Genomic DNA, 22,905 nt, shown 5'->3' with positions numbered 1-22,905 from the left:
GAAGCATAGAACACTCAATTTGATCAACAAATATATTATATAAATGTTAAAAGACACGTGAATTATAAGAATAATTCTACTCCTATCAACATGGCTACTGGTTTACGGTTCAATTAGTTTAATCACATGTTGAACCATATATAAACGGATTGAGACATTTTGTTTATTATAAAAAAATAAAAGGACTTATTATCGGTGGAAATGTTGACAACAACCTAAACGAACTCAGTATTTTTAAGAAACAATAAATCATTTTTTAGAAAAACATAAAATGGCTCGGGTGTTAGTATTGTGCACACACCATCTTATGGTTGCTTAAATTAAAATTTTTGTTAAAAGTATAAAAATCATGAATAATGTTCTCTCCGTAATTAAATAAAAAGAAGGATGTTTTAAATATCATAAAGGTTAGATTAGGTTTAAAGAAAATAAACAACACAAATAAAATACAAAATAACTGTATGAGCGATAGTCTGGTATAGTGATGCAAAAATTGAACTGATGGTCAAATTGGTATAGCTACTAATTCAAAATCTAATTAATATTTAATCACAAGTTACATCATATTAATTGGAGAGACACCCATTTATTATAAAAAGAAGAGAGGGGGTGAAAAAGCCGACAACAATTCCCAACGAATTCAATTTAGAAAAAACAGTAAAAAAATTGAGAAGGGAAGAAAGGAGGCCATAATTTTGATTTTGTCCGTACAAATGGTCTCGCCGTGAACTTTTCTTAAATTTTCAAAATTTACGTCATTTCATTCTTGTATGGAAAAAAAGCTCGCGAACCTGATTCCGTGGAGTAAATTTATTTAAACTTAACAAAAATTCAATTTTATAAAAAGAAATGAAGCTAATATGGATTATAGGTCGGATTCGTTGATCACCTCTTTCTCTCGCTAAGTGTTTTAAAACAACAGAAAAAAGAAAAGGAAATTTTGATTAGTTTTCTGGGTAGCTAGAAATAGTCAAGAAAACATGTAAATTTTTCAACAAGGGGAGGCGGCAATTAGGGAGTGCCAAACTTTTAACATCATTTTCATAAGTAGATTTTTCTTTAAAGAAAGTCCAAGTTTAAGTAAAATGTTGTCTATCATTTCGTTGAGAAAAATATTGCAAGGTTGTTGCTATGTGTTTTGATAATTTCTCACTTCTAGTTGACCTTTAAACGTCGATATAACATATTTAAGCCCAATATCAATACTAATTGAATTTTTTAATTTATTATTGAGCAAATATTATAACCTAATTTTATTTTATTTTTTATCTAAATTGTGATTAATTTTTAAATTAAATGATTTAATTATAACTATACCCACAATCGATAAACAGTAGCATATTAAAATCAAATTTATCAAATTGAATAAAAAAATATAATCATCACATGAGTATAATTAAATTTAATTGATTCAGTTAAAAAGATTATACTAGAAGGAAAAATAAAAAAAATAAATGAGACTACAATTGATAAAGTTAAGTTGTTTTATTAAAATTGATAAAAAAAGTCTAATGGTGAAAAAAGACAAACTTTTACGACTTGTTGTAATTTAATTCAAATCTTTTAATTTTTATAATAATGGCCAAATTGTATTTTTTTGTTATAATAATAGCCAAATTTTAATAACTTTATATATAGACATAATATGTTTTTTATATTCACAATTTTAATCATTTTGTCAAATATCTTAAAATACAACTTAAATATTCTAGTCCACCAATTTTATAAAATGAAACACATATATCTAGCCTTTAATTTAAACTATTTTCCGGCACATAATTCTTATTTAAACTCAAGTAATTCTTTCTGAACTAAAACTAAAGAATAATTGTGTAAAACAATTATTTATGAAATTAAAAATATACAAAAATAAATCTCAAAAGTAGGTATTATTTGGAATTTGGATACATTTGTCTCAGTTTGCAAAATTGATGATCAAAATATCTAACTTATAATTTAAGGGTATGTTTAATAAAATGGCCGAAATTGAAAATATAAATTAAAAATATAGTTTAAGTTTCGAATTGTAAATTATTGATAGTTGGTAGCATTGTCAAGATTTAAAATATTTATTGTAATTGTAAAATACAGTAAAATTTATAATTTAATTAGTATTTAATACTAATTTAGAAAGTACATTAGTATGCCATATTTGATTTAGGCTATCACCTTCAGATAAGCAAACCGATCTTTTTTGTCTCCGGAGATTTTTTGAATAAATCAGGTTTCATCGTAAAGTCCATTAAATTTGACTTTTAAAGAGAACAAAAGTGATTTTAAAATGTATATTTATATCTTTTTTCAAAGTCTTATGGACAATATCAATTCATAAGTTCAAAACGTAGAGCATAAATAAATATATATAAAATGTTATAGTAGGCAAAATAAAGTGGGAATTTTTTTTTATTTTTTTTTTTTTTGGTAAGCCCATCCGGTTTCCAAGGCTTCGCCCTGACTAATCCGGATCCGACCCGTGTCGCGCACCTGGCATGGTGGGTGAGTCTTCCAGTGGGAATTTTCTGCATTCACAAGGACTCGAACCCGAGACCTTGCTTAAGCGATACCAAGCCGCTTACCACTTGGACCAACTCCCATTGGTAATAAAGTGGGAATTTTATAATGAATATACTAGAAGGTTGACATTAGTTGGTTAAATTAAGGGGTTAGTAACCTAACCACTCCAGATAGAAGAAAAACATGAAATTGTCAACTAAATAATTAATAAAATGCCTCGTTTGATTAATTTACTCAATTATGGAGGAATTTGGATATACATATTAATATTCTTGCACGTCGTATTCATAATTAGATCCTTGTTCCCCATAATAATAAAATATTTATAACATCCGCATAGTGACTCTGTGGAAAATTCTTATTATAAAAATTGGGTTTATATATTATTTTAAATCCAAACCAAAAGTTTGTTAAAAAAATATTAATGGCAAAGATAAAAATTTAAATATAAATTGGTTGAATATTCAACAATTAAATATAGCATAAATATAGTTCAAATAATATAAACACTAAGCTGCATTTTATTAAGTCATATATTCAATTTCTCCCATAAATATTTCTTTTCTAATAATAAAAGAAGTATTATGTGATTTGATATAATTATTCGACGACCTAATCACTTAAAAACCTTCCACATTGTAACTTTTTTTCATTTATACCCTGACGTAAGAATTTTTTCAATTGTACCCTATTTCGAATTTTCAGGTTTCACCTTTGCCCCAATTTTAAAATAATTGACAATTTAATTAATTTAGAGATGAAAACACTAAATACAATTAGATAGAAGGAATATATCATATATTTTTTATTTGAAAAAAAATATAAACAAGTCCTTAAATTTTTAAAATGTTCAAATAAATCTTAAAAATTATTTTTTTTAGAATTTTATTAAATAAATTAACAATAAATAAATTCCAGCCCACCACCGTACTCATCTGATTTACGAATCCACCACCAAAATCTGATAAAAAAATTTTGCAAAAAATTAATTTTTTTTGGTTCTCATCTGATTTACGAATTCGCCTGAGGATTTATTTGAACATTTTCTAAAAAACAATTAATTTTTAAATTTATTTGAACATTTAATAAGTTTAAGGACTTGTTTCTACTTTTCCAAATATAAAAAATATAATATAACCCGTCTATTTAATTATTTTTAGTGTTTTTATTTCTAAATTAATTTAATTATCAATTTTTTAAAATTGGAATATAGGTGAAACCTGAAAACCTAAAATAGGATACAATTGAAAAATTTCTATGTCTGGATATAAATGAAAAAAAGTTACAACGTGCAGGTTTTTAAGTGATTAGGCCTTGTTTGAATTTAAGTTTAGAAGTTTCATGTTGAAACATCTCACCATTGATGAAATTAAAAAAAAAAATTACAACTCAATTAAAATATAAATTTATTATAACTTCGTAACCATTCAATCATGAAATGAAAATTAATATAAAATCAAAGATGAAGAATAGCCACAAGTTTATTTTAAAAACCTAATTTTATCATTTGTATCAAAAATATAAAAACATTTATTTTGTTGTTTACTTTTGTGTTACTTTATAAACTTTTTTCATTCATGAATATTTAGCAGTAGAATATGCAAAATTCAAACTAAATTGCTACGTTTAGTCTGATTTGGTTTAACATTATAACAAAGATATAATTTTGAGGTTCAGTGCTATAAAAAAAATAGCGTTAGTTAAATACTACTATAAAATTGTTAAAATATTCTTAACATATTATCATATCAACATTAAATGTGCATTTTAATCTGTGCAAATTATTAATTTATAGGTCTATTTCAAAAAATATGAAAAAGATAATCAATAATATTGCCACATGTTAGCTATAATTAACTACCTAAAGAGAAGAATGAATACAGCTGCCTTCTGGGTCCAAATTCTGAATGTTCCATTTGGCCAATGACCAAAGATATGGTGATTGTAGCGGGGAGGAGGGCTGGAGTAGTCGTTGAGGTAGATGAGGATTGTTTGGGGGGGATGGTGCAGATATTTACGAGTTCAAAATGAGATAGATATTTCAAACGTTTTACCTTTTTAGCGATTTAAGCCAAACATTTACAAACGTTACGAAACAAATCCAAATGTTTTTCCATTTTAGCGATTTAAGCCAAACGTTTTGGAATTAAACCAAACGTTTCACCATTTTAGCGATTTAAGTCAAACGTTTACAAACGTTACGGAACAAAAGCAAACGTTTCATCTTTTTAGCGATTTAAGCCAAATGTTTAAAAACGTTACGAAACAAATTTAAGCTTTTCACCTTTGTAGCAATTTAAGTCAAACGTTTACAAACGTTACGAAAAAAATTTATTTGTACTTTTTTAAATAGAAATAAATTTAATTTTATCTTTAAGTATGGTCAATTGAATGATTTCATCATTTAATTAGAAAAAATTGACAAAAAATAAAAAATTAGAATACAATTGAAACGATAAAATGCGAAATAGAGTAAAACTGATAAATATTCAACATCAGAATAGGATGAAAAGAGGCTATAAGATCGGAGATTTTTTTGACATTAGGCCTTTATATTTTCATTTTGACATTTGAAACAGGACCATGCATTGATAAGAATAAAGTCTATATAATTTTCTTTTAGCTCAACATGGGTTGCCTTAGATGAAAAGCAAAAACATATATTTAGGACATTTACCATAAAATCCAGAATATGGAAAAGTTTCCATAATTTCTTTTGTCTTTAATTACTTCCTCCGATTCATAATATTTGTCGCATTTGGCTTTTACACAAGAATTAAGAAAACAATTAATATGTCTTCATTTATAAATATTTTTACTAAGTTAAACCTACATTGAAACTTGTTTACATTTATGACTAGCATTTTTATTTGTTCATTGTATACTTTCAAAAAATTAATGGGGCAAATAAGAAAAAATAGCAATTAATACTCTCTTGATATTATAACATGACAAATATTATGGACCAAAATAATTTTTCAAATGCGACAAATATTATGAAGGCAAAAGGCTCACTTTATCCCCTAAGGTCAGAGCGAAAGAATTAATAAGACCCTGAGATCGAAGTTGGCTCAATTATCACCCTGAGATTGTCCAAAGTGGTTCACATCGCACCAAACGCTAACTCTGTTAGTTTTTTCCGTCTAGGCCCTTAGAGAAAATATTCAAAAACATCCTTAATGTTTAAAATATTTACCAATTTAATATTTATAATTTTTTTAATCATTTTCACCCTTTTCTTCATTTAAATATATAAAATTAAATAATATTTAAAATTAAAATATTTATTAAAACTATTAAACACTTTGAAAATCAAATTAAACAAATCGAAAATTCAATTAAACCAATCAAAATTTTAACTTAATTGAATCTAATTAAACTAACTAAAATAAAAACAAAAATTTGGTAAAGCACCCCCGATTTTTTCTCCGAATTTTGTTTTTTTCCGATTAATTTTTTTATTTAATTTTTGTTTGGAATTTTTTATCGAAAGTTACAGAGGTAGTATCCGGCAGGTGTGTGGCAGTGGGCGGGTGAATTAAAAAATCATAAAATATAAAATATCATTTCTTTTTTTTTTATTAAATTTTCTTATTTGATTTTTGATCGTGATATTTTTATTTGAATTTTGATTGTTTTTATTGAGTTTCGAAGCGTTTAATTATGTTTCGAAGTGTTTAATTGAGTTTCGATTGTTTCAATAAATGAAAAGAGGGTGAAAATAGTTAAAAAAATCATAAATATAAAATTGGTAAATATTTTAAACATTATGGATGTTTTTGAAATTTTTTCCCAAGAGCCACGTCATCAGTTAGACGAAAGAAACTAACGGTGGTGCGATCTGAGCCAGTTTCGACAACATCAAGGGGCAAAGTGAGCAGCCTTCGACTTTAGGGTCTTATTAATTCTTCCGCTCTAATCTTAGGGACTAAAGCGAGCCTTTTGCCTATTAATGAACCCGAGGGAGTATCACATAAAAACAGTTAAACATGCCGCCATGACAATTGACAAGTTTTCCCTGATTGCAAGTAGATTTGTCTTTTCGGTATTATGGAAAGACAAATTTTAAGCCAAGTCTAATTTTCTCGTATGCAATAATTATATCTAATTATCCACAATGACATACTGAGTGCATAATCAACATATTACATTTATTTCATTACTTAAATTAATAATCCATCCGTCCCGTTTAAGAAGGGACATACTCCCTCCATTTTTTTTAATTGTCCATTTAAAAAAAATTACACATATCAAGACAATGCTCATTTTGTCTTAAATTACAAAAAAAAAAAGCACTAATATAACCCCACTAGTTAATAAATGCTTTCTAAAGTAAAGTATAGAGTCATTTATTAGGCATGGATAAATTTGGAAAATAAAGATTAAAACCATCTTAAATCTCTATACGGACAACTATTGATAGAAAAATACATTTGCCTAAAGTGACAACTAAAAATAAATGGAGGGAGTATCTAATTTTTATTTGTCCCATCTAAAAAGACCATATCGTGTTTTCTGTGCAATTTATAATAACTTCCACTTTTATCCCTTTAGTTATTTTAATATGCATTAAATGCAACTCAATTTACAATACATTTATTCTATTATTAGAAGAAACTATACTAATTAATAGGGATAGACATAACAAAATAAAATATTGTCTTAATTTATTAATCTTTGTGAAAAACTCATTTGTCTCTTCTTAAACGGGACGGGGGAGTATATAAAAAAAAAATCAAAGGATCATCATATAGTAATTTAACATATGCGGAATTAGTAACTAACTAGCTTTAGACCCATGTACTATATAATTTTTATTAAAAAAATTATTTGTCATTATTTCAATAGAACTTGATTCATACTTTTTTCATTTAAGTAGTTTTTTTATATATATGAGAATTAATGTACATTATATGTAGTTGAGTATTCTTTATACATAATACCCTATAAAAATCCTAATTAATCCTAATAAAATAAAAATACAATTATCCCTAATTATGACTATTTTAGCCCCGATTAACCTAAACTGATCCTAATTAACATTATTACATAATCTCTAATTATCCCCAATTTGGTCACGCACACTGGTGAAATGGCACAGTCTCTAGTGTTGTTGATGCCAATGCCGCATTTTGATAGTAGTTCAAGGTAGTTTGATAGTTGAACGAAATTTGCGTCGGTTGTCGTACACAGTTGATCTTCCAATTTGTTGGCAATTTTATCCGCCAGGCACTTTTCTTTGTCGTTTTTGATGAGCATCAGAAGTCTCAAAGATGTTCTGTAAGTGTTAATTCCTTGAAGAACACTATCTTCTTTATCATCGGATAGAACCGATGAAGAAAAGAGACGACTAGGTTGAATCTGAGAGAAGTCATATCCGATTGTTTCCAACAACTTTTAGTGATTGTAACGAGAAAATGAGATTATTTTTTTTGAAAGACTGAAATATTTTTAGACTGGAGACAAAGAGAGGAAGGTGAAATTGTTGTAGCAACAATCGATAAAAATCATTGTAGAAGTTTAGAGCGTCGGCGAAGGAAACTTTAAACAACAACAACAGCAATGATGACGGCAGCTTGTTGCGGTGGCTATGGAAAAATAGGAAAGAAGAGGTCTGGCAGAGTTAAAGAAGAAGATGGAAAATTTAGAGTTAAATGAAAAAAGTATAAAAAAGATTTTAATTTTTTTAAATGGTTTAATATGTAAGTTTTTAAAATTAAAAAAATTGGGTCAACTTAACAGCGAGTTTATAGTCATTAGAGAGTGTGGCACACTCTATGCATTCCATCCATTAAAGGTCATTACGACTAGAAAAATAGAAATATGGGGACACTTAAAGGGTAAATTGAAGTAGAGGGACATTCAAAATAGGCCTAATTACTTAAAAACCACCCACCTTGTAACTTTTTTTCATTTATACCACGACCTAGGAAAATTTTCATTTGTACCCTATTTTTGATTTTTATGTTTCGTTTGTACCCCAAGGGTAAGTTTTTTGATAATTTAATTAATTTAAAGATGAAAATATTAAAAACAAGATACATAAATGATTATCATTAACGTTTTATTAGAATATAGGTTAAAAATGAAGAACTAATTTAAACTTTTTTCAAAATAAAATAGGTCAATTCAACTCATTAGGGTAGAGATGAAACATAAAAATCAAAAATAGGGTACAATTGAAAATTTTCCTAGGTCATGGTATAAATGAAAAAAAATTACAAGGTGGGTGGTTTTTAAGTAATTAAGCCTTCAAAATAAAAGTCGAAGAATAGAGAAACTTCCACATGGATTTGTCCTTTTAAAGTTGGAGTGTTTTTCCTAAATTTTTCTAGTTGGTAACTTGGTATTGATTTGATTCTATTGAATAGTGGAGGCTAGATCCTGGGTCGTTTTGCCTTCGGGCCGAAGAGTAAGTAAAACCAACTTCAAAATCTGACAAACTGAGATGGGCCCTGTGACTTCAAACAAAGGCCTAGTGGGTTCTCATTCGTTGGGCTTCAAATCATTAAAGAGGCTTTAATAAACCCAATAAGAACTTCCAAATTTGTAAAATAACCGTAATTGTCATTGAAGCATTTTGCAAGGAAGCTCTTAGAAATGACTACAGTCTACTTTGAACCCCTAAAGTTTTATACATCGCACTTCATTCTATAATGTTTTCAAATATTTACACTTTTATTTTAACATTATGTCAAAGTACCATTTCGTTAATTCTTTTAACTAAAATATAAAATATCAATAAACTATCATTCAAATGGTATATTTGCACATCAATTTGCTAAAATTACGAGATTAAATTATCTCACAAGCGCTAAAACTCTCCTCTCCTCAATTGATAAAAAAATTTAAAATTATATCTTATGAGTTTTGATCCTGTCATTTATTTTATTATTTATATTATCACAAAATGTATTTTTTTTAACATATTTAAACTTTAAATTTTTACATGACAATAATTTTATATAAATAGCAGAGAAACTCTCATAGTAAGAAAAAAGAATTTAACTTCTGTCATCTTATTTTTGTATAAAATTAATAACACATTAACAAAAATGATCTATTATAAAAAAAAATAGATAATTTAGAAAAAGAAAATTATAAATATAAATAATTTAAAGAAATGGTAAAAGTAAATTACTTCAATTAAAAAATAAAATATAATCTCAACAAGATAAAATTTATATAAAAAAAAAAGATAACTGATGAGGAAAAATATATTTACATATAAATTTAATTATTTCTCTTTTTGGTAGAAAAGATCAAAAAACTTTATTACATATAGCAATAAAGAATTAAATTACTGTAATATATTAAATAGTAAGATACTTATTGCAATTATTTTATTTTAAAACTACTAAAAATAATAAAACAGATTTTTAATATAAGTAGAAGTAAATTTAAAACAATTTTTCAATCTTGAAATCGATTAAAATAATTAGCTGTAAGTTTTGCAACTACAATTTGAACAATTTGACGTCACCTGTTTATGTCAAATAAGTGTCAGAGTGAGTAAAGTATCAAATCTTAAAGCTTTGTTACAGCTACCGTTGATCACGCCATGTCACTAGCAAGGACCCACAAGAAAATGATCAGAGACCGCTGATATATAAATTGGGTCCCATTTAAAATTCCCGGCAACACAGCCGACTATTTTACTAGAAATTTATCAAAAGCCCTAATTCGAACACCGCCACCTTCTTCACTTTACCTGTTTCAAACGATTCTCTTAAATTTAACCGCTAAAAATCCCTCAAATTCACCCAATTTTATCTTCAATTTTTGAATTTTTGGTGGTTAGTAGTTCTGTAACTAAGAATCCTCTTCTGGGTAAATTGTTAATTGACTGATATTAGCTCTGCCACCACTAATTGTCGTTTGGGGTTTCAGTTCGGTGGTTTAATGGCGGAGGATAGAAATGTGGATCGCAGTGAAGAGAGTGATTACAGCTCAGACGATGAGGGAACTGAAGATTACAGGAGAGGAGGTTACCATGCACTCAAAATTGGCGATAAATTCAAGAATGGCCGTTATGTGGTGCTAAGCAAGCTTGGCTGGGGACATTTCTCTACTGTTTGGCTCGCTTGGGACTCTCAGGGATCGCCCCCGGTATGTTCTTTTTTTATAATTTTAAGCTCAATTACTGAATAAAGTTGGTTTTGGTGGTGGAAATTTGTATTGTTTTCTTAGAATTTAGTTTTATCCCTGTGATTGGCTGTTGAGAAAGCTTGGAAAATGAATAATTGAGTAGAACAGACATAATTTATATTAGTAAATTGTATTTCTGTTTTAATTAGGAAATATGCTAATCAATGATACAGTGAGATATAAATTCGATTACCATTAAGATGTTTTCTTGCTTGACCAAATCAGTTAAGAGTATTCATCATAACACATTGTGATTGTGCATCAAGCCTTTTCTGTTTTTATATCTTTATTCTTTCAGGATTTAGATTGCAGAGTGCTTAATTTCATTCTTTGTTTCTAATTTTAGTATTAGAAACTGATTTGGCACTCGCCGTTAGTTTTGAGTTTAATCATCCATCCCCTTAACTACATGATTGGGTTCGTTATTTGTAGCGATATGTAGCTTTGAAAGTACAAAAGAGTGCACAACACTACACGGATGCAGCTTTGGATGAGATAAAGATCCTTAAACAAATTGCTGAAGGAGACCCGGTTGATAAAAAATGTGTCGTAAAGCTGTTGGATCATTTTCGCCATTCAGGGCCTAATGGACACCATGTATGTATGGTTTTTGAGTACTTGGGAGATAATCTATTGACTCTTATTAAGTATAGCGATTATCGAGGTGTTCCTTTACACATGGTGAAAGAGATATGTCTCAATATTTTGATGGGTTTGGACTACTTGCATCGCCAGCTTTCAATTATTCACACTGATTTAAAGCCAGAGAACGTTTTGCTTTTGTCGACAATTGATCCTTCTAAAGATCCACGTAAATCAGGCGCTCCTCTCATCCTCCCAGCTCGTAAGAGTAAAGTTGCTGCTGAGTCTGCTGCTTCAAAATGTAGTAAGAGTTTAAATGCAGATTTAACCAAGAATCAGAAAAAGAAAATTCGGAAAAAAGCTAAGAAGGCAGTTCAGAGTTGTGCAGAGAATGAAGCTTCTGAGGAAAACAGTGCAGCTACGGAAAAAGCTGTGCCTGAAGATTCGAATACTGATACAATATCTAATGAAGGTTCAGTCAAGGAACAGTTAAATACTTCCATGACTAAAAATGAATCCGCAAATGGTGATGAAAAGGATGCCCGAGAAGAAAAACGTCATAGAAGAGGCAGCCCTTCCACAAGAAAAAAGCTGTTGGCAGCTGTTGATCTAAAGTGCAAATTGGTTGATTTTGGAAATGCTTGTTGGACATATAAACAATTTACAAGTGATATCCAGACGAGGCAGTATAGGTGTCCTGAGGTTGTTCTTGGATCCAAATACTCAACTCCGGCCGATATGTGGTCCTTTGCTTGTATTTGTTTTGAGCTCGCTACTGGTGATGTTCTTTTTGATCCTCATAGCGGCGACAACTATAATAGGGATGAGGTATGTACTGGTCAAGCAATCCCCTCTCTTTTCCCTTTTCTGTTTTCGTGTCTGTTGATTTCATCATAAGTTCAATTTGTGAATTAAAATCTGGAGCTGGATTTTGTGATGATAATTATTTTGTTGAACAGCTAATCCAGCTAGATTTTTATGTCTTTTTGCCATTGTCAGCATGAAAATAAAAAAAAGAATCACCCTTTTGCTGATGGCTGCCATTGCTCTTTAGCTATGTTGCACGGGAACTTCTGCAGTCTTACGTTTTTCCGTTTCACTTTCTGGAAAAACTTCTGAAACTCCGAAACTCTACATATATAACACATCCTTGTAAAAATATTGTTTCCTTTTCGGTTCTATACAGCTCTTTAGACATTCATGTTTCTTTCATTTATCATTTGACATCCAAATAAATAGACGATGTATCTAGTTGTGCTTTCTGTTTCCTTTAATTTTAATTTGTGAAGTTCATTGCTAAATATGGTTGCTTTATCTATATTGAAGAAATTAAAATGGGAATAAGCTTTCTCCTAATTTCCTACATGTTTTATGTTCTCTCTCTATGTGTATATCTGCATGCCGCCTCCTATTCTTTCTGAATGTGACTTAACATAACAATTGATGCTTACAGGATCACTTGGCACTGATGATGGAGCTTCTTGGCGCAATGCCTCCTAAGGTAAGACTGTTCAATGTAGTACTTCACTTAAAGAACCATAACGTCACCGTTGTTTTTATCTCTTCTTTATGTCAATTCTACTATAGAATCCATTTCATTTGCAAATGAATTTATTCAATAATTCATTTGACATAAATATTATATATTCTACAAAAGTTTTAAAACAGAGTTATTAAATGAACTTTAAGTGAACCAAATGCAACTATATTCGTTTAGAAAAGAATTCTACAACATTTTGTGGAATTTATTTGAACCAAACGCATTATTAGAGTTTTTGGTAAAATGCTGGCTGCTTATGTGCAAGGTTCTTTTTACATTTTTTTTTTGAGAATAGGTTCTTTTTACATAGCTATTTAATTTTAAACCATTTACTCTGCCAATAATCTCTAGATCGCATTGGGTGGCCACTATTCCCGGGATTTCTTCAATAAAAATGGAGATTTGAGACATATCCGTCGTCTGCGCTTTTGGCATCTTAACAAGATACTTGTAGAGAAGTATGATCTCAATGAAAAAGATGCAAATGACATGGCTGACTTCCTTGTTCCGCTACTTGATTTTGTACCCGAGAAGAGACCAACAGCGGCTCAATGCCTTAGTCACCCATGGATGGTAGCTGGCCCTCGCTTGCTTGAACCTTCCATGCCTTCTGTTCAACCACATGTAAGTGATGGAAACTTATCCGAGAAGAAGGAAGAAAATTGCGAGACGGAACACATAGAAGCTGGAGTAGCGAATATGACTATTGATGGAGAGCCGAAGCCTTCCAAAGAGGTCAGCTCAACACTTTGAGTTATCAAAATAGAAGCAATTAAAGTTCTTTCTCTGATGGCTTCGCCTCAGATGCCTTGCATTATGTGAGAGGTGTTTTCTCGTCGGACATTCAGTTTAAGTTGATAGTTTTCTGCAGTTATGTGACTTGGAATTCTAATGGTTATGGTCAGGAGCCTTATTAAAGGGCAGGATGGGCGGCTGTCCCCTGATCCACAGTCATCGGTTATTTTTAGTGGTCTCCTTTCTCTTTTGGTATCACTCTTTTTAATTATCTCCTGTTCTCTTCTCCAGTTATCATTGCGGCCGCCCTTGCCCGACAGTTACTGGTTGTTTCTAGTTGTCTCCCTTCCCTTTTGGTATTAGTTTTTCTATAATGGTCTCGCCGTTCCCTTTTAGTATTAATTTTTTCTATAATGGTCTCCCCATTCCCTTCTTCCATTACTTGGGTGGTCGCCCTCTAGTCGACAGTCACCAACTGTTTCTGGTTGTCTTCTTCCCCTTTTGGTATTATTTTCTATCATTAATCATCGCATTCCATGTTCTTTTCCAGTTATTGGACCTTTTTCTCTTCTCTTGCTCTCGGTTTTTATTTCTGATACCGCCACTGATTAATGATACTAGGCCATAGGTTGAGTTCTGAAATGAGGTTTTTGCGTAAAGTATACATGTTCAAGTGTAGCGATTCTTTAACATCTTTGATTACATGTTATATGTTCATGGATTTACAGGGTACAATTTACTGTCCTTTATACGTAATCTGTTTCAAGGTTCTTGCAACCGGTTATTTTGAGGCGTCTTGTTGTAACTTCTGTTATACATTTAAGATATCTTCATTGTGCTTAAAGCAGTAACTTCTTGTTGGTCATGGATTGTTCAATCCTCCAACATAAATGTGTAATCAATCATTCAGGCATGTGCATCTAACAAATATTTACCATGCTGCTATGTTATGATATGTGTTTTCTAGGGATGCTTGCTCGCTGATAGAAGCATAGCCATTAGCCATCCCAATGCATAATCATGAACCAGATCAACGTAGATGGAACAATTTGATTTTAAATTATAAAAGATTGTCATTTTTAAGTCTGATTCGGATTGATATTATAGAAGATTTTGCTTTTCCGTACAAAACAAATTTAAACCCCAACTGAAATAAGTTGGATCCGATTTAAAATATTTAAAATGGATTCAGATTGAATTTGAAAATAATTAAAAAAAACTTTTAGATTAGTTCAAATCACAAAAGTGATGCATTTTAATTGCATTCAAATCTACATTTGTAGAGCAAGTAGTATTCCACTATTGTCATAGCCAAGAACCTCGTTCCGAGAGTATTGAAAGCTTATTCATCTCATCTATGTCGCACATTCAGACTCCATTCTTGCAGATACAGTGGGAAGACTTCATAATGTTTATATAACTGTCGAAGATAATTGGATTATGCACTTCCAAAACACCAAACAGTGGATCATTATAACAAGTTTCATAGGCTCAATGATAAATGCTAAAACGGAAAACACAGAAAAAGAAAATGGCGAAACAACAGTTTTTACAAAAATAGATTATTAAAATAAAGTTTTAGAGTTTCATAGCACTCAACAAGTTTTCGTGCAACTTACGACCTAGTCACTAGTGCATTCAATTGAACAACATTTAATTTTAAAACAGCGTTATAAAGGAATTTTTGAAGGAGGTCATGCTCTTTATCATGGATGTAATCTTGTGATGGGAAGTTCTTACCTAGATCCGGTCTATGAAAAATTCATGGAACTAGCCAATGAGGTGTTAGAGAAATGAGAAGAAAGAAAAACTAATGAAAAAAAAGAGAAAATTGTGTTTGATTTTCTAACACCTCATTGGATAGGTGCATGGAAAATTCATGGATCAGGTCTAAGTAAGAATTTCCCTCTTGTGATTATGTGATACTATTTTTATTTTTGTTTTTTAAATCCGAATACAGTCTTAGAAAAATATCTGCGTCGAGCTCGGGTTTGAGCTACTCAAGCCAACTGCCGAGTTGAGTTCAAATATCAAACTACTCGGTTGAGAGGCTTGCAAGTCTAATCGAGTTTTCATTATTTTATTTTTATGATTATAAGTATTTATAATACAGTCCTTTTACATTAAAATTTTCATATATATATAATATAATCTAGTCAAACCGCATTTTCAATTATTGCATTAAGTTGGAAAGAGGAAAAGTAATCCAGCAAAAGAAGAACTCACCTAATTTTGAGCAGTGGGTAAGTTACAATATTTTCCGCGTTCTGAGATACCAGTACATCAGAAAAAATGACACAACAGCACCAACCATTATCCCAGCTGTTGTCAGCCAAAAGGCAAACTGCATCAAAAAAGTAATGGAGATAAATCAAATTCAGTGTGAAGTATCAACTATGAACAGAGATGCAAATGCTTTAGCATGATGGCGTTTAGGCATCCGAATGAACATACCAGGTGCTCTTCTAGATAGGATTTCAAGTTCATTCCAAATATACCTGCAACTCGAGAAAAATTCTTCACATTAGCCCCATGCAACAATTTTGCAGGCCATTGCATCTATAGTGAACCATTCTCTACTTTAATTTTTAATTGATATTGAACTTTAAAGGTAATCAACATTTCCAAAATATAATCCTAATGTCGCCATCATCAGGATTTCGTACTTTGTTACATATGATAAAGAAAAAAACAAATGATTCTGAAGTTAGCAGTAATCCTTATTTTTGTGTTTAATACCCTTTAAAAATGAAAGTTGGAAAACACCGGTGAAAGTTTCTTTAGCTGCTTTTTTCTTCGGATATACTAATTTGAAGATTCTATTTTATTTATCCATAACTTGATAGCTCTTATTCTGATGGAACATCAAGAACCGATGGGTAGCAAAATTTGTTTAAACTAGAGAAGGAACATTCGAAAAGAATGATTCCCTGTGTGGTCAAATAGCGCAACCCTGGTTACAGCTTTCAGTCCAACTTCCGGTAGTAAACTTTCAGATTTTGAGTAGCTGCTATTTGAGCGCAATTAGAGCGCTTCCAGGCAGTCTAGGATGTCCAAATAAAATTAACAGTCGTAATAGCATAACCATTAAATTCACAACTCACTGAGGACATACCTGCTACTAAAGCACCCACAGCCACGCAAAATGTCCCCACCTGCAGAAGTAGTTCCACTCTGCTCACTTCAAGCCTCCGGGAGCTGATAAGGGAAAAAAATGGAATTCAAAGATACAGAAGAATGAGGAACGATAACTTCTAAATTGTCATACAGTGCCACCGACCATCATTGTCTGGAAGCAATTCCCAAAAAAAAATAAAAAACATACTAAGAATAGAATGCTAAAAATAAATGGAAGCAATTCCAACTTCTGAAAAAGAGTAGATCAGCTCTAAAGCATCTAAAGTTCCAACCTCAAGTTAACAGCAATAGAATCTTCCATTTCTTTTGCAGAATCAAGAAGTCGTTCTGCCTGACCATGGCAAGATTCACATCTGCAAAAACATGAAGACAGTTCATTTAGCATAATAGGTAACATGATCGACATACCCATATAATTTCTCGATACCCAAGCTTATCGCAAACATGTTAATCCTTTCATTTTTTTGTCTGGGGGAACACTATTTGAAACCCTTTTCTGGTTCTTTTCTTTTTATAATCTTTTTGCAGAAGTTAAACTAAAATAGGGAGAAAGTTACATTTTGGAACATTCCTGAATTTATGGCAAATACTTGACCAGGTTATTTTTTTCTATTGCACAATTTGCATGTTTTCATGAGCCTGTAGGCTGTAGCAGTTCAGCTGCAACTAAACTCAGATAATCAAGTCGTCATGAGCATGAAACTTTTTATGCACGATTACATACTCCTTGAATCAGAATTGAAGATCAAATGTACAAATATCAGTTTCTCTCTTTTCATTCTTCCTTTAGCACAGAATAGCCTTAAGAAAGTTGGGATATAGGTTGCTCGAGAGAGCACAAAGTAATGACTGTCAAGTATGGACCAGAGATAGTATACTCTGCCAAAATATGGACCAAAAAGACATGAAAAAGAAGCAGGGATAACCTTTGAAGATAATTTTCCAAAAGCATCTCAATTTCTTCCTCCTCCTCTGTATATGAAAAATAAAAAAAGCCTTAAGTACCTCCACCAATATGCAAGCTATGCAAATATGGAACAAAAGAATCACAATATGCTTACCTTCAGCAACCTGCTTTTCTAAGGGAACAGAGCACTCCACATTATCATTTCCCCTCACAAGAGTGCAATTTCTTCCCATTATACATATGCGGCGTATTTCATGTGGATCTTCCAAAAGATCAAGCAGCATTTGTCTAAGAGCTCCTGCCCTTGAACCTAATTCCACCTTTGTATACAAGCGAAGATGTAAGAATCAAAGAACATTTTGCCATGCATATTGCAATATTCCAAGTAAGCAAGCATACCAGTGTCTGTTTGCTGATACGTAGTTCCTCCAATACGTCAGCAGTTAACCTGTTGGGCAGAACTTCAAGAAGAGCTTGAACCTGAAGCAAATAGAAATAACATAACATAACGACTAAACATTCCTGGAAGTCCACAATCTGTACTTCAGATCCAACATAAAATGATATAAAAATTTCAATCTCTAAGGAACACAATGATTATCAATTTAATAAGGGAGGGGGCCTTTTGCATTTACACAAGGCAATAAGGTAAATAGTATGCAATATGCATCTTGATGAATGCAAAATAAAGTCATTCCATCCTCCATGTCATAAATAAAGTCGAAGCTATTAAGGTATATTAGCTTAAGGTTTTTGCTTCTATTAGCTTAAGGTGGTTTGCTTCTATCAACCAGCTACAACTTATTTTGTCGTATCCGAGCTATTGTAAGAATTTCAACATAGTAACTTCGATTCCAAATAAATATCTCCTGACACTAACCCTTGAGTAAGACAACAAATGTATCCTCTCATCCCCAACCACTCGCCCTTTTCACCGGATGTGTTTTCCAAAACATGCAAAGAGTAATATCGAATAGTCTGGTTAAACAATGAAGATACTACTAAGCCAAATCCTTTCTCACCATCTCAGCTAATAGCTAAAGACATCTATCCAGTGTATCTCATAAAAAAGACTGGCAAATAAACATACCTTATCAACCCTGGACATTTTTTAATTAGCAGCTCAAAGACAAGCCCCACTATCAATATTTTAATGCATATTTTCCATAACCAAAACATAGCAATGAGAAAAGAAAGAAACAAAAATAAAAACATACTCACTATGTTTCCATACTCACACGAGGTTCAATAGCTATTAGTCTCTGCTCCAAACGCTGTACTCGTGAAAGTAATGCCGCTTCAACAACCTGAAAATTGTACAATGAAAAAGCCTCTTCATACACATGGATGGTAATGAACAAAAAAACATAGGATTAAATCGATGTGCTTGACCAGTATTAAAGAAGACAAATGCGACCCTTCTTTCAAATTTCATCCAACTTTCAATTGAGAGTATAAATAGACAAATGCGACCCTTCTTAAATATTCTGAAACCGAGAATGGAAGAAAATTCACAAAGAGGCGCATTTAATTTACAAATTGGATATGCTTTCCCATAAGAAAGTTGAAAAATGGTTTCTCAGTTTGTGAACAAGGAGAAAAATGCACCTTCTACATAGTACACAATAGACCCTGAATCCATCTCTCATGTCATCATTTTAACATTTTTCTTCAGTTGTACAGTTCCCATTACTGCACAACGCAGTGTGCATGGAAGCCTGGTGTATTGATAATTGATAAATAAACTTTGCAGGTCTTTATATGTAATAAACCAAACACTCAAATCAGAAAGAGAAATGCCTTGGTTGAGTTAACTAGTATAAATAACATCCTTGGTTGGGTTAATCAAATAATGGGCACATAAAACTCCATTCAGAGCAAGTTTCTGTAATTAGCGTATATATTTTTATTAAGCGCATATATAACATCTCTCATTGAAAAGAAAAACAACAGCCTTTTCAGAAAGTATAGAATCAAAACATGCACTCACTTATTCATCTTCAGTTTTCATGGTGTCAAGAAAAAAAAGTGCAGGATACTACACTCACCTCAAGCTCAAATGGCATGCATGGCCCTCCATTGTTGTTTCTAGGATTTAAACGAGGCAACAATGTGTCTATAAAAGCTTTCCCTCCTTTACTAAAAAGGAAACACAAGGAACAAATTTTCTATTGTTAAGTCAATTTGGAACAATTTATACAATTAGTAAGATATTTACAAAATAAAAGACAAGGTGGAGAAGATATCTTGCCCAAGTGCAGAAGGAAAAAAATACCAGTTATAATCAAATATAAGCACACGCTCTTGCATGGCTATTGCTCGTAATGAACCCAAATTTAGCAAGATAGCATCCTCGCGAATCTAAAAGTGTATCAGGGACAGTTAGTCATAACAAACAGAAGATTATGCCCAAATGTATACATAATCGAAAATTTTCCAACAGAAGACGCTTGCTTTGTCCTTAGGCAAGTATAATATCTAATAATTATACACTTCTAATATCTTAATTCTTAGGATAGCCTCCTTAGCATTCTGTTATTTATCCTTTGCATTCTCTTGTTTCATCAATCATATGCATCCTAATATTTAAAAACAAAAAGGAGCATCATCTAGAAATAGATCATGAACATAATAATGCAAGTTTATTAACCATTAATGCCTCCCAAAAATTATAGTAATAAATCCGGAAAGCTTGTCCACGCAAAGTTTACAGCCAGAACGGTAACCATTTCAGGTAAGTCATTAACAGTTACATGGATTTACAATTGAAGAATCAGAGCAACCAAATGAATATTAACGACTATAATCACATCATTTGATACTCTTTCCATTTATAAACCTTGAAGATTAAGCATAACATGTATAACAGCAACAATGCTAGCATTCTAGACAAGGAGGCACGCACAACATTGATCCAAACTATCAAAAGATATGCCATAATTAATTAAAACACAGAAGAGAAACTGCTAGAGAATTTAACATAATACCAGCAATGAAGGCATTGAGTTTGTTAAAAATAATGAAGGATCAACACTCCTGACATCTCGAGGGCGGAGACCTGGTGATAAAACAGAGTTGATATCATTGTATGTAACATAAATGGTCATATATTTTAAGCATGTGTTAACGAGAAAATAAAAAAGAAGAAGCAAGTACTAAACATGTTCACATTATTAACCTACTAAGAGGAAGAAAAATCTGAAGTTTTTTTCTCGGCATGCAAGGTTTACCCACCACTTGACTTCAACAATTGTCGTCTGTTAATTTTCCTAGTAGAAACAATCCCATTTGGCTTCACTTCAACAACCTGCAACAAACTTTTGTTCAGGATTAACATATCAATGTGTTAAGAAATCTCACATTGCTAAAATACTAAGAAGACTAATAGTTTATAATGGTAAGGGGTCAAGTCCATCTAGGGGTGTAAACGAGACAATCTCACTCCCGAGCTATTTAAAACTCGGCTCGATAAAACTATCTACTTGAATTCTTGAAGTTCCTTTAGTAAATAAGTATTTTGATTTTTAAACTTTAAATATTTACTTTATGTATTTTTCATTAAAAAATAGATATATTACTTAAATTTATTTACATGTATACGGAGCTATACTAATATAAATTTTCATTAAATTATTGAATAATTTAGTTTTGATATAGATTTACTAAACAAAAATGAGACTTGATTAAACTCGCAAGCTGATGAGCTCGAGAAATGTTCGATAAATAAACTCGTAACTTGACTTGAAAGTAACTGATTTAGACTCTTTTACACTCTAACTCATAAACTCAACCATACTTTTTTCATATTATTTATTTAAGATATATTCTACTATAATTAATAAATTTTACTATATAATTATTAATTATTCAATTAAGATAGCCAAACCAGAGAGTACATAAAGTAAACAGGAAAACACATAATAAAAGCGCATAAAATCAAAAAAAAAGAAAAAACAACCAGACCTCATAAACAGGCTCGCGAATACCAAGCGAGTTAGAATCGCTATAATTGGGAGTGACAATCCTCTGCTGCTGCTGCTGTTGTGCTTTAACGTCTTCTCTCACATCTCCACCGTCCGATACTAAACTCTCCGAATCGCTCAACAGCCGATCTTCTTCTTCTGCTTCGGTTGACTGAGTCAAACACTTTAATCTCGAAGATAACTTCACCGTTGATACTACAGGAACCAGAGGAGAAATATCTGTATTTTGAAGAAAAATTGACGAAAAAGAAGAAGATTGAGATGGATAAAATAACAGATAATCAGGTAGTAATGATGATATTGAAGAAGATGATTGAGAATTAAAATGTAGCAAGTGTAGAGATGATGATAAAGCGGCCATTTATAAGAAAAAATAAATCAGTTCTGCTTATGGATATGGCTGGGGAGGTTATATGTTATAAAATGGTAGAGTAAAGGAATATAAAAATGATGACAGTTATTTTCTGTGGCTTAAATATGGTCTGCTGTCGTCTATGTTGTTGATTTGTATGGATATTTATTGTTTAAAAAAAAAAATTACTCTATCCGCGATGGGACAAATAACTTTTACAAACAAATTAAAAATATTACTTAGTATAGTTATTTTTTTATTTTACCTCTATTAAATATTTTTTTTATAATTTATATATAGACTAATAGCCGTTAATTATAATGACTAAACTATTAGCCGTTAAATATAAAATAACTAATGAATTATATCTCAAATGCTATAAACACTGGACAACAAACTGTTAGATCGTGAGTTCGATTTTTTCCACAAGCAGTCCCCTCCCAATTATTAAAAAAAAAAAAAATTAATAATAAAATTTAAACGTCCATTTGAGAAAATAATTTATATTGTACTAAAGGTAATTTAGTAATTGATAAATAAGCTTATAAGTTAATAATCGAGCTCGTAGATGACTAATTCATCCATAAATTTATAATCAAATTTATATACGATTCTGGTTATGTATTCTTAATCCATAAATTCACCCACCGTCCCTCACTTTAGAGTCTTTTATTACCAATGTCCTTAAAAGATTTTCGGTCTACAAATCTCCTAACCTCCGATTTAAAAGTCACAAAACTTTATGCCGTCAGTTTTTGTCTAATACTGTTAACATTTGCATACGCAACATTTTTTAAAAGAATTAAACAAATATCATGTTATCTGACATGTCAGCAAAACACCCTAAAATTTTAAAATGTCTAAAATACTCTTAAATCCAAAAATATATATATATATAACTTTTTTAAAGAAACACTGTCGCCCTCCCTACCACCTTCCACTCCTGTCCGCAGACAAATTCATATGGCTTCGTCCGGTGAGGACCGATCGGACGAAGAGTTCATTT

At 31.2% G+C, this 22,905-nt stretch overlaps 2 protein-coding genes across 4 annotated transcripts; one reads left to right on the top strand and one right to left on the bottom strand.

Annotated features, from left to right (window-relative positions):
• The first annotated feature begins 10,157 nt into the window (after window positions 1-10,157).
• LOC126680810 (uncharacterized) lies at window positions 10,158-14,456 on the top strand. The gene is made up of 4 exons (XM_050376012.2): window positions 10,158-10,623; window positions 11,095-12,072; window positions 12,698-12,745; window positions 13,136-14,456. Exons 1-4 carry the CDS (start codon window positions 10,417-10,419, stop codon window positions 13,535-13,537), a joined length of 1,635 nt encoding a protein of 544 aa, XP_050231969.1. The 5' UTR covers window positions 10,158-10,416; the 3' UTR covers window positions 13,538-14,456.
• Window positions 14,457-14,712: 256 nt separating this feature from the next.
• LOC126680812 (magnesium transporter MRS2-11, chloroplastic) lies at window positions 14,713-22,004 on the bottom strand. Of its 3 annotated transcripts, none has more exons than XM_056104306.1 (14): window positions 21,528-22,003; window positions 20,799-20,871; window positions 20,552-20,622; window positions 19,840-19,925; window positions 19,613-19,703; window positions 18,803-18,871; window positions 17,964-18,044; window positions 17,719-17,884; window positions 17,584-17,629; window positions 16,930-17,010; window positions 16,635-16,717; window positions 15,974-16,017; window positions 15,746-15,863; window positions 14,713-14,964 (listed from the first exon to the last, which is right to left on the bottom strand). In XM_056104306.1, the coding sequence occupies exons 1-13, from the start codon at window positions 21,906-21,908 to the stop codon at window positions 15,768-15,770; spliced, it is 1,368 nt and encodes a 455-aa protein (XP_055960281.1). In that variant the 5' UTR covers window positions 21,909-22,003; the 3' UTR covers window positions 14,713-14,964; window positions 15,746-15,767. The 3 variants fall into 3 exon arrangements, with proteins under 3 accessions (XP_055960281.1, XP_050231985.1, XP_050231993.1); XM_050376028.2 differs by having other exon boundaries at window positions 14,713-14,939; window positions 21,528-22,001; XM_050376036.2 differs by lacking the exons at window positions 14,713-14,964; window positions 15,746-15,863; window positions 15,974-16,017; window positions 16,635-16,717 and adding an exon at window positions 16,787-16,808 and having other exon boundaries at window positions 21,528-22,004.
• Between the last annotated feature and the right edge of the window lie 901 nt (window positions 22,005-22,905).

This window comes from Mercurialis annua, linkage group LG1-X (genome assembly GCF_937616625.2).
Source record: "Mercurialis annua linkage group LG1-X, ddMerAnnu1.2, whole genome shotgun sequence".
In the NCBI taxonomy this organism is placed as follows: domain Eukaryota; kingdom Viridiplantae; phylum Streptophyta; class Magnoliopsida; order Malpighiales; family Euphorbiaceae; genus Mercurialis; species Mercurialis annua.
Note: the sequence above shows the minus strand (reverse complement) of the source record. Positions and strands in the feature narration are given on the sequence as shown.